Source organism: Lathyrus oleraceus, chromosome 7, assembly GCF_024323335.1.
Source record: "Lathyrus oleraceus cultivar Zhongwan6 chromosome 7, CAAS_Psat_ZW6_1.0, whole genome shotgun sequence".
Classification (NCBI taxonomy): domain Eukaryota; kingdom Viridiplantae; phylum Streptophyta; class Magnoliopsida; order Fabales; family Fabaceae; genus Lathyrus; species Lathyrus oleraceus.
The window spans coordinates 150,475,966-150,488,386 of record NC_066585.1 but is presented as its reverse complement, the minus strand read 5'-3'; the positions used below and the strand labels follow the sequence as shown (position 1 = coordinate 150,488,386).

The following is a 12,421-nucleotide window of genomic DNA, read 5'->3' as shown; positions in this document are numbered from 1 at the left end:
GATTTGCCCAAGATGTTGTTTTGTGGACCTCCAGATGCCGCTCTCACTAACTGGAAGGCAACAGATGTTCCGGATATAGTTTCTTGTTCAAAGTAATTTACTGTTTTCTAAAACATCCAATGTCATGCCCAAGGCATATGGATAGCTTTGTAGGGCCCATTTTGTGTTAATAGTTAAGCCTTATCATCAATACAAAGCACATTTTTTGAGATCCCTGTCTTTCATCTTTTTAATTTTTTTTTTTTTTTTTTTTTTACAAACAAATAAACAACAAAAAAAATGGCAATTTTTATTTCACATCACTTTCATTTTTTAAAATCTTCCTCTAAAAAGAAAAATCATTTCCATGCAGATCATTAATAACTGGATCCATTGAACACGACAATGCTATAATTCCCTATGACTTCGACCTCCCGATTAACCAAGCTGAAGAGGATGGTAAGGAAGACTGCGAACTCCCAGAAGAGTTGACCAGACTTTTGAAACAAGAGGAAAAGATGATTCAGCCTCATCAGGAACCAGTGGATGTGATCAATCTGGGGACTGAGGAGGATAGAAAGGAAGTCAAGGTCGGAACTGCTTTGAAAGAAAATGTGAAGGAGGAACTAGTCAAGCTACTACATGAATATGTGGATGTGTTTGCTTGGTCATATCAGGATATGCCAGGACTCGACACCGACATAGTTGTGCACAAGCTGCCGTTGAAGCCGGAATGCCCGCCCATCAAGCAGAAATTGAGAAGAACTCGACCAGACATGGCTGTCAAGATCAGAGAAGAGGTCAAGAAGCAGTTTGATGCAGGTTTTCTAGCTGTTGCAACTTATCCACAGTGGATTGCTAATATTGTGCCAGTTCCGAAGAAAGATGGAAAAGTTCGAATGTGTGTAGACTACAGAGACCTGAATAGAGCTAGTCCCAAAGATGATTTTCCTTTACCTCACATTGATGTATTGGTAGATAACACAGCTCAGTTCTCTGTATTCTCCTTCATGGACGGATTCTCAGGATATAATCAGATTAAAATGTCTCCCGAAGATATGGAGAAAACAACTTTCATTACACCATGGGGCACTTTCTGTTATAAGGTAATGCCTTTCGGCCTGAAAAATGCTGGGGCAACCTATCAAAGGGCCATGGTGACTCTTTTCCATGATATGATACATAAGGAGATTGAAGTCTATGTGGATGACATGATTGCCAAGTCTCAGACAGAAGAGGAGCATGTTATTCATCTGAAGAAGTTGTTTGTAAGATTGAGGAAATATAGACTGCGCTTAAACCCTGCTAAATGCACTTTTGGAGTCAGATCTGGAAAGCTTCTAGGATTCATTGTGAGCCAGAAAGGCATAGAAGTTGATCCTGACAAAGTCAAAGCTATTCAAGAGATGCCAGCACCTCGGACAGAGAAGCAAGTCCGTGGTTTCTTGGGCAGATTGAACTATATTTCCAGATTCATCTCGCATCTGACAGCCACTTGTGAGCCAATATTCAAGTTGTTAAGAAAAGATCAAGCCGTTAGGTGGAACGATGATTGCCAGAGTGCATTCGATAAAATCAAACAGTATCTGCAAGAACCACCAATCTTAGTGCCACCAGTTCCAGGAAGGCCTCTCATTATGTATTTGACAGTACTCGATGAATCCATGGGATGTGTATTGGGGCAGCACGATGAGACAGGTAGAAAAGAGCATGCTATCTACTACCTGAGCAAGAAGTTTACAGAATGTGAAATCAGGTACTCCATGCTAGAAAAGACTTGTTGTGCATTAGCATGGGCTGCTCGTCGCCTAAGACAGTACATGATCTGCCATACAACAATGTTAATATCCAAGATGGATCCCATCAAGTACATATTCGAGAAACCTGGATTAACTGGCAGAATCGCTCGTTGGCAAATGTTGTTATCAGAATATGACATTCAGTATGTAACTCAGAAGGCCATTAAAGGTAGTGTGTTATCAGAGTACCTTGCGCACCAGCCAGTGGAGGACTATCAATCGATGAGACTCGACTTCCCAGATGAAGACGTCATGTACATAAGAGACTATGAGATTCCAGGCCCGGAAGAAGGCCCCAAACCAGGATCGCGGTGGACGCTCGTGTTTGATGGTGCCTCAAATGCATTGGGTAACGGAATTGGGGCTGTTATAACTTCTCCAAAGGATTTTCATCTTCCCTTCACGGCAAGGTTATGTTTCCAATGCACCAATAACATGGCGGAGTATGAAGCATGTATCTTGGGAATTGAAGCAGCTATTGATCTACGAATCAAGATTCTTGAAGTGTATGGGGACTCAGCACTTGTCATCTATCAAATCAAAGGAGATTGGGAGACCCGACATCCCAATTTGATCCCATACCGAGAGCATGTCATAAAGCTAATCCCCTACTTTGATGAGATTAATTTCCATCATATTCCTAGGGAGGAGAATCAACTAGCCGATGCCTTGGCTACTCTGTCATCTATGTTCAAGGTCAAGTGGGCTAACGAATCACCTGTTATTACAATTCAACGTCTAGACGAGCCAGCACATTGCTTGGCAGTTGAAGCAGAAACAGATGGCCAGCCGTGGTTTTATGACATCAAACGATATCTTGAGAAGCACGAGTATCCAAGTGATGTATCCATCACAGACAAAAAGACCTTAAGAAAGTTATCAGCCAATTTCTTCCTAAGTGGTGGTGTTCTATACAAAAGAAACTTTGATTTAGTTCTGCTCAGATGTGTGGATAGACACGAAGCCGACCTACTCATAAAAGAAATACACGAAGGTTCTTTCGGAATTCATGCAAACGGACATGCAATGGCGAAGAAAATCCTTAGAGCTGGTTACTATTGGTTGACAATGGAAACAGATTGTTACCACTATGCCAGGAAATGCCACAAGTGCCAAATTTATGCTGACAAGGTGCACGTGCCACCTACTCCTCTAAATGTTTTATCAGCTCCATGGCCATTCTCAATGTGGGGCATAGACATGATTGGTATGATTGAGCCTAAAGCTGCAAATGGACATCGGTTCATTCTGGTTGCCATTGACTACTTCACTAAGTGGGTAGAAGCAACTTCTTATGCCAATGTGACGAAGCAAGTAGTCACTCGGTTTATCAAGAAAGAGATAATTTGTCGCTACGGAACTCCTAGCAAAATTATCACTGATAATGGATCAAATCTAAATAATAAGATGATGAAGGAGTTGTGCGAGAATTTCAAGATTGAACATCATAACTCGTCACCTTATAGGCCAAAGATGAACGGAGCTGTAGAGGCAGCTAACAAGAATATTAAGAAGATCATTCAGAAGATGGTGAAAACTTATAAAGATTGGCACGAGATGCTACCCTTTGCTTTGCACGGATATCGAACAGCTGTTCGCACTTCAACAGGGGCGACCCCTTTCTCACTAGTCTATGGCATGGAGGCTGTGCTACCGATAGAAGTTGAGATCCCCTCATTGAGAGTCTTGATGGAGACAGAATTAGAAGAAGCTGAATGGATTCAAACCAGATTTGACCAGCTCAATCTAATCGAGGAAAAGAGGATGACAGCGTTGTGTCATGGTCAGTTATATCAGAGGAGACTCAAGCGGGCGTTTGACAAGAAGGTCCGACCTCGAGAGTTTAATGTGGGTGAACTAGTTTTGAAAAAGATAATCTCCCTCCAGAAGGATTCACGTGGCAAGTGGATTCCAAACTATGAAGGACCATTTGTGGTGAAGAAAGCTTTCTCTGGTGGAGCTTTAGTTCTCACGAACATGGACGGAGAAGAGTTGACACACCCTGTCAATTCTGATGCAGTCAGAAAGTATTATGCCTAAGAAAAAGATATGGATAATAAAAGCTCGCTAAGTTGAAAACCCGAAAGGGCGACTTAGGCAAAAAATGAGCATCCCGGTGAGTTGAAAACCCGAAAGGGCGGCTCAGGCAAAAATTAGGGATAAACAAAAAAATTAAGCCCGGTAAGTCGAAAACCTGAAAGGGCGACTTAAGCAAAAAAGGGTAAAATCTCCCGGTGAACTGAAACTCTTAAGGAGCAGTTCGCGCAAAAGTTAGGGAATATCCAAAAGCATAATACTGCAGCGACATAAGTCAACACTACAACAAAGCTCAGATGGAAGAAAACAGTCCAATTACCATCTCCAGAAGCAAAGTAATGAGGACTAGAGGACATAGGGGAAAGTAGCAAAGTTGTATTTCGTTGGAAAATCAGTTAAATTTTTTGTCGCCATTTTACTTGCTTTCTTTCTCTGTAATCTCCTCTTAGAGGGGTTTACATCTTCATGAACCTCATGTATGAGTTATTCTTCTCATCAAATAAAATTGTTCAGTTGAACATTGCTTTACCAATTGTTTCTGTTTTTTCTGCTTAATGTCGCTTTTTATTTTTGATAAGATAAAAACATTAAAATAGTGGAAACGACAAAGCTTTTGAAAACTTTAAATTGTTTTGATTTTGAAAGTATAAAAGGAATTTTGTTGGTTTACAACAATGCATCTGGTTCACAAGACGTGGGACATTTCCTAGATCATTGTAATCTAAAGAAAGTTTGAAATGGATTTTCTTCTAGAAGCAACAAGTCCTCATTGAAGCCCGCTTGGCGGAAAAGCAGATATCAAGATATTTTGCAACAACAAAAATCATCTGCACGGTGACAAAACTATCCAAGAGAAGGCGTTGGGGAATCCGAGCTTGATACCCACAAAATGCATAAACTAATATATTCATGCATTCACATTCATTTTGCATATCATGTACAAAAACAGATCATGCATAAACCTCAGCCGAGTTCAGCAACCTCTCAAGAAAGTTCAGTGTAATCCTCAGCAGACCAAGATGCAAGAGGTATTCTCAAGAGTAGAGCAGTTATCTTCTCCAGTACTATAGTATTTTCAGAATACAGTCATTGTTGGTAATGATTCTTAAGACGAGTTTCTTCCCTAACAAGGTGATTGATTTTTATTCCGTTGGAACTTTGGTGTAAACAGAATTTCTGTTTGGTTTCCCCAGTAGATATCTCCACACAGAGTTTCTCCAACATTGTATTTTCTCCAGCAAAGTTTCATGAACTCCCCAGCAAGTCTCTGGGATCTTCTCATTCCCCAAAAAGTCTTCTGTCAGCTAAGAGCAGCTGAACATGCAGTTATTCCCCAAAGGAACCATTTTGTTTATTTCCCAGCATTTTGCATCAACCAAGAGTAGTTGAATGCATTAGTTTCAGCCAAGAGAAGCTGAATACTATTTTATTTTCCAGCAGTTTACTTCAACCAAGAGCAGTTGAATGCATTAGTTTCAACCAATAGCAGTTGGACACCATTTTATTTTATGCAGTAGTTTCAGCCAAGAGCAGCTGAACACTATTTTTATCTCCCAATTTTGCTTCAACCAAGAGCAGTTGAATGCAGTGGTTTCAGTCAAGAGTAGTTGAACACTATTTTATTTTATGCAGTTTTGCTTCAACCAAGAGCAGTTGAATGCAGTGGTTTCAGTCAAGAGTAGTTGAACACTATTTTATTTTATGCAGTTTTGCTTCAACCAAGAGCCGTTGAATGTAATAGTTCACCCAAGAGTTGTTGAATATGACATCTTTAGCCAAGAACAGCCGAATATGATCATTTATTCCCCCAGAGTGTCTGCCTTCAACGAATAATGTCTGAAGACCAGTCGAGCATGTTACCTTATAACAAATCCATCCTAGAGGTCTAATGTCAGTCAAGAGCAACTGAACATGATTCTCTCATCGCCAATCATTTGCATATCATTTGAGAAATCAAGAGCATTTCCCATTTACATTCATGATTAAGGAATCAAGAGTATTTCTTAATTTATTTGCATTTCATCTGAGAAATTAAGAGCATTTCTCAATTCGTTTACATTCATGATTAAGGAATCAAGAGTATTTCTTAACTCATACATAGTTCATTTACATTCATGATAAGAAATCAAGAGTATTTCTTAACTTAAACCTGCATATCATCTAAGAAATCAAGAGTATTTCTTAGTTCACTTGCATTCATGATTAAGAAATCAAGAGTATTTCTTAACTCATACCTTTCATATTTAAGAAGTCAAGAGTACTTCTTAACCTACATATCATTAAGAAATCAAGAGCATTTCTTAATTCATTTGCATTTCATTCAATCATATGATGATTAAGAGATCAAGAGTATTTCTTAATTCATTCATCTCTAAGGAGGCGAGAGTACTTCTTAGCATCCATATCATGTGTCATTCATACAGTTGAGAAATCAAGAGTATTTCTCAATTCATTTGCATTCATGCTTAAGGAGTCAAGAGTACTTCTTAACCTTCATTTACATGCATATCGCCCGACAATTAGGAAATCAAGAGTATTTCCTAAATATCATTGCATTCATTAGCATTACCATTGGTTAATTAAGAAATCGAGAGTATTTCTTAAAACCCAGTGTATTCATCTATAATCGCGCCATATCTTTCTTTCGCATAGAAGGGCAAAATTTGGGTCTGTCTTGGTATTTAAACTATCTTTCACCATGATGATTTGAAGACAAGAGTTCTTCATATCCTCCTGTTAAAGATATTTAAACAGGGGCAGCTGTCATACCCTAAATTTTACCCTGAGTTTTCACTCGCATCACCAGCATAAATCAATCCATTTTTGTCGTGTATTTCATCAGTTTAAAGCATTCATCAGGGTTCAGGTAAAAAGTCAGGAATTCTGACATTTTATCTGACTTTGATAATACTCATTCAGTCGTCTATTGATTAAGAAGTCAAAGGACTTGATTTCTCAATCTCGTTGCATCGCTTATTTTTATTGCATCATATTTCAGAGGTTCAGAAGGTGACAATCAAGAGTATTTTTGTCATCTGAATCTGGGTAGAATTTAATTGTGATTGAGAATTAGAGGTAAATGGTCCAAGGGCGATTCATTTACATCTGATTGTCTGTTCACGATTATTCAATCAGCAATTCAATGCATTCACATGCCATTTGCATTTTTTATATGTCACAATATGCATTTTTGTTTCGCACAAGTGCTCGAAATTTCGCTTGGAATAATTTCTTGGATCTACAGACAGACCAATCAAATCGTTTCTCAACTGTACATCAAATTAGCAAGCAACAAATTTTAAAATGGAGCTTCCATACATCATCTTATTAATCTACGTTCCATGTAGTTTAACCTGATGTGCTCATTTTAATTTTTTTTGACTACTTTTCTCAATCGCATTTTAATTAGCCTGAGTGTTTTAACCGGTTAGTTTTTATTTCAAAATTTGATCAAAACGTGTGTGTTTTCGAGAAATTTATTCCGCGTTGATCAGTTTGATGCACTCATTTTTTTTTTTTCCAGGAATTTTTGCGTTCGACTTTTGTTCATCTTAAATCCGTTTATTTTTATTTCTTTGTCTAAATAGTCATAATAATTAATTAGATTTTTCTATTTTTCATTTCGATTTTATTTAGTTTAACTAAGTCTTGTTTGAATTTTATTTTTTACTTTTTAAACTTTCATACTTATTTTTATTATACAATTGTCTACAATGATTTATTTAAATTTTGTAAAAAAAGCTACTAACACATGAGTGTTCCTAAAGAAGAAAACGTAGATCCAGGGAAATTTTGACACATGGCACGCAAGTGTGTGGCTATGAAAAATTCTTGTTTTATTATTATTATTATTTTTCTTCTTTTCATTATTTATGGAAAAGGAGTAGTAACCAAAAAAAAGAAAAAAGAAAAAAGGATGTACGAAAGAAGAAAGAATAGAAAAGTTGGTTTTGAAAATACTATCTCTCTCATAAAACTCTGTCCATTCATCACACTTTCACTTTCCATACTACAAGTTTTAAAAACATAATTTCTTCCTCTCAAAAAACATCTCACCATCATAAAAAAAAATCACATCTTAACTCCTTATGCTAAAACACACAGAACCTTAATCTTCTTCACCATTCAAATCACTCAAACTACACCCATAACCAACACCACACTAAAATCAAACATTCATAATTTATCACAAAAACATATTTTTATCTTCTACAAATCTCACACAACAATGTCTCCATTATCACTTAACCTTCCATCAATCCATCCCAAAACAACTTAACTCTCATTTCTTATCCCTCTCCACACCGTGAAATTTCGAACGACCGAGACATACGACAAACCGTCGTCGACCGCCACGAAGTCTCTATTTGGTAGCTTTTTCTTTGCTTTCCAGTTTTGTTTAAATATTATCTGAAGTTTGTGGAGGTTTCTTTTGATTTTTAGAAATTTTGCTTTTTATTTTATTTTCTTGAATATGTAAGTTTGAAAGAAAAAGAGAAGATAGGAATGAACAAGTGGGAGTGGAAGGATCATGAGAGAGAAAGTAGAGAAATGGTTTTCTCTGTTTGTTTTGTTTCAAACCAGCATGTTTCTAGATGAAGGAGGATTTTTTTTATTTTATTTTATTTTGCAATTTTTCATCCCCTGCCACGTGTCAGTCAGTGGATGGGGAGTTAAAAAATTTCTCATGCTATAGCTGGCTGGATGCTCCCCCATTAATCATTTTTTATTTATTTATTTTAATTTTATTTTTTTTTATCATATTAAATTGTTACTATTGTTTTTTATTATTATTATTATTTTTATTTATTACCAATTTTATTATTATTAATAACCATCTATCTTTACTAGTTATTAATTTTTTATTATGGTTAATTATTATAATTAATTATTATAATTTATTATTATTATTATTATTATTATTTATTAATTATTATTAATAATTATGATTATTACTGTTTATGGTTAGTTATTTACTATAATTATAACTATTGTTATAGTCATTATTATTTTATTTTTATTACTATTGTTAATCATTATTAGCTGTTTACTTTTTGTTCTAACAAATTTTAAATATTAATTTTGTTATTTATTTATTTATTATTGTTAATTATTATTAATAATTATTCTTATTATCATTATTATTATTTTATATTATTTTATTTATTTTTTGCTTATTATTATTACTTACCGTTGATTATTATTATTATTATTAATGTTAATTATTATTATTGATTTATTATTGTTATTTATAATTTTTATTGTTGTTATAATTATTATTATTTGTTATTATTTTTATTTTCATTATTGCTTTTGTTATAATCATTGATTTTTTTTACTATTATTGTCATATTTAGTTATTGATTAAATTATTTATTTTAAATATAAAAAATTGATTTATTTTTTCTCCGTTGGGTTTTTCACAAATGCGTAACAATTTAAAGTTAAAAATTCAATTTAAACTTTTGATTTTTACTTCGAGTCCCGTGGCTTTCTCTTGGGCCTTCTCACAACGAGATTCTTTTATTTCTTCAAATGTCTTTCAAAACTTGTATGATTTAGTTATTGTGTTGTATCCCCATTCGATAAATTGTACCCCCATTCCCGTAAGCATGTAATAAATTTATCGCTTTCATTTACTTCATTGTATCAGTTGATTGTTAATTCCAAGATTAAAATCAACCTTTTTCAGAAAAGAATAAAAAACAAACACTCGATCCAACGTCGAGTCTCTTTTTTTTTCTAAATCAAATGCAAAATTGATTACAAAGTCAAATATACCCCCGCCACATCCAAATTATTTTCATAAGTCAACTTGAGACACTTGATCCAAAGTCAAGTTGTCCCCCTGTTTTAAAAATCTTTTCACAATAAAAATGGAAGAAACTGATTAAGTTTAGACTTTCTCTGTTTCGAATGTTAGGATACTGCTGTAGAGCTCAATGTTCAAACATTCGTCTTCCATATTAAAATACAATAATTACCAGAATTAGGTCATTTCTCTTATAGAAGAAAAAGATTGATTGGGTATCGACCTTCTCTTTCCCGATTATTTGGACACTGCTGTAGAGCTCTCTGTTTGATTAATCGTCTTCCGTTAATGAACCTTGACCTAATTTGCCACACATTTTCATAATAAACTTTTGGATAAAAAGAGAGTGATTGGGCTTAGGCCTCTTCCTTTTCAGGCATTCGAGTATTGCAGTAGAGCTCCCTGCTTGAATGTCTGTCTCCGCTTAAAATCAACTCACACTCATCAAACTTGTTTTCCGCCCTCGTGCGACCCCGAAAACATTTTCAGAAAAGAGTATGCAATATCTATTTTGATGTGAAACAAACAAAGACTTCAGCCTCCAAGAGTGAGCAGCAAGTAAAGGTTTAATCGCTCAAATGTGATCCAAGCATCACTCTCTTTAAAAGCAATCCACCCAGTAGTTCTCTTTGGGTAGAACTACGTATGCCTTGAGTTCTTCATAGCACCTGGAGATACGTAGGAGCAGGATTGCGAAATCTTGTCAGGCACATTAATATTAAAAACCCTAAGTCTTTCCTTTCTTTCTTTCTCTTTTCTCACCCAATAAGTAGAAGATCACAAACGATATCAAGCCAACACTCTAACACGAAACTAGCTAAATGGGTCCCATCGAGTACGATGGATGTGAGGGGTGCTAATACCTTCCCCTTGCATAACCGACTCCCGAACCCGATTTGGTTGCGACGACCATTTCTCTTTTTGTTTTCATGGGTTTTATCGATATTTCCCCTTTCCCTCTTTGGGAATAAATAATTTTCGGTGGCGACTCTGTTTTGTGTATATTTCGAGCGTTCCTTACGCTCGGGTATTTTTTTCCATTCCACATTTCAGGTGTAACCTGAGTAGCAGCCATAACACTCTCTTTACTGCGGCGTTCTTGTTCTTCCCTTTCTTTTGATTCACGGAGTGAAACACTGAGGTTGGCTATCTCAGCCTCAAGTGTCTCTCTTATCTCCTTCTTTTGTTTTGTGGCGAGCTTCCACCATTTCTCTTTCTCACGACAATCCCTCTCAGCCTCTTTCAGTTGGCTTTTGACGGTATTCAAGCAGCTCTCAGCCTGATCTAACCCCTGTTTGACTCTTTTTCTCTTATATTCCTCCTTATCAGTCCTTTCCACATTTGCTTGAAGTTGTGTTTTCTTCCGCCCAAGCTCCCACTTATGATTATCCCTTTCTTCAGTAATCCGGAGAAGGTTCAACCGTAGCTCTTCATTCTCTTTTTCCAAACTTTGGATGACAACTTTGAGCTCTTTAGCTTCCTCCATAGTGACGTGGGTAGGTTCTGGGGGATTTGTATGCATCGGAGGCTCATAAGGGTATGGTAGTTTGTCTTGAGAAGCCCTGGCTTGGACCCAACTTGTATATGGCCCTCTAGCTATACAATTCTTCTTTCCACGCTCCCTTTTTCCTTCTCTACGAACTTTAGTCCAGGCACGACCTATCCTCTTCACCAGATCAACGTCCTTCACTCCTTCTCCCAGCAAGAAACCTTCTAACAACTTGTCTTCTGGTTTATCATCCATAGGAAACCCAAGTTGCCGCATAGCAAGCTCAGGATTGTAATTGATGCAACCTCGAGTTCCTATGAGTGGCACATTATGGAAGTTGCCACATTTGACGATTATGTCCACATCATCATAAACACGAGAGTACCAGGCGATGTCATTGGCAGTGAGAGACATGATTTTTTGAGACCACTTGAGGTTATCCTTGTTCTGAACAAAAGGCCCTTCGCTTGGTAAGTGAGATAAGAACCATTTATACAGTAAAGGAGCGCAACACTGGATCATCCCCCCCTTCTTCTCATTTCTCCAATGGATAGAGTGATAAACATCTGCAAGCAAGGTGGGAATGGGATTCTTGAGCAAGAAAATGCGTATAGCAGTCATGTCCACGAAGTCATCAATGTTCGGGAACAAGACAATCCCATAGAGTATCAAGGCTAACACAGCATTGAAAGCGACCCAGTCTTCTTTACTTTTGAAATCTGAAGCTTTTCCCACTAAGAACTTCAAAGTGAAACCTGAAGTGCCTCCTTTTGGTCCAAGATTAGCTTTCACTTCCGCTTTATCTAGACGTATAGCTGAACCTATTTGTTGATGTGTAGGAAGTTCCCCTAGACCGGTGTAAGGGATTTCATCCTTGATGCCAATGTTTGCTATATGTGAGAACTCTTCAAGTGTTGGCGCCAATTGGAAGTCCTGGAATGTGAAACACCGCAAGGGAGGATCATAGAATTGTGCCAAAGTGAAAATGGCCCAAGCATCCACCTCGGTGTTCATGATAGTCAACAGGTCACCGTACTCAACACAAAAGTTTGTTCCTTCTGATTTTCACATCTGAGATCAACCCCTTAATCAATCCTAGCTTTGGATTCCTGAACTTGAATGAATAAGTACTTTTTTGATTGCTACCCATGTCTTTTGAATGCCTGCAATCAAACGAGTCTTTAGGTCCCTTGAAAATATGCACATGTCAAATGTGTTATTATTATGAAATGTTTTATGTTTATGTATGTACAGTTGGGTAGGCGATCATTGGAACATTCTGATTAATTACTTCGTGGAGGAAAG

General features: G+C 36.7%; 1 protein-coding gene across 1 annotated transcript; it reads right to left on the bottom strand.

The window, feature by feature from the left end:
• Positions 1–7,923: 7,923 nt before the first annotated feature.
• Positions 7,924–12,130, bottom strand: LOC127102525 (uncharacterized). The gene is made up of 3 exons (XM_051039885.1): positions 11,077–12,130; positions 10,688–10,971; positions 7,924–7,977 (listed from the first exon to the last, which is right to left on the bottom strand). The coding sequence occupies exons 1-3, from the start codon at positions 12,128–12,130 to the stop codon at positions 7,924–7,926; spliced, it is 1,392 nt and encodes a 463-aa protein (XP_050895842.1).
• Positions 12,131–12,421: the final 291 nt, after the last annotated feature.

Bases quoted from the DNA above. Each gene is read 5' to 3' on its own strand.
- LOC127102525 (XM_051039885.1), bottom strand. From the start codon at position 12,130: ATGAACACCGAGGTGGATGCTTGGGCCATTTTCACTTTGGCACAATTC. The intron at 10,972-11,076 runs GTTTGGAAAAAG...CACAACTTCAAG, and splicing joins GCTCAAAGTTGTCATCCAAA to CAAATGTGGAAAGGACTGAT. The intron at 7,978-10,687 runs GTTACACCTGAA...GTTTGATTTTAG, and splicing joins GTGTTATGGCTGCTACTCAG to TGTGGTGTTGGTTATGGGTG.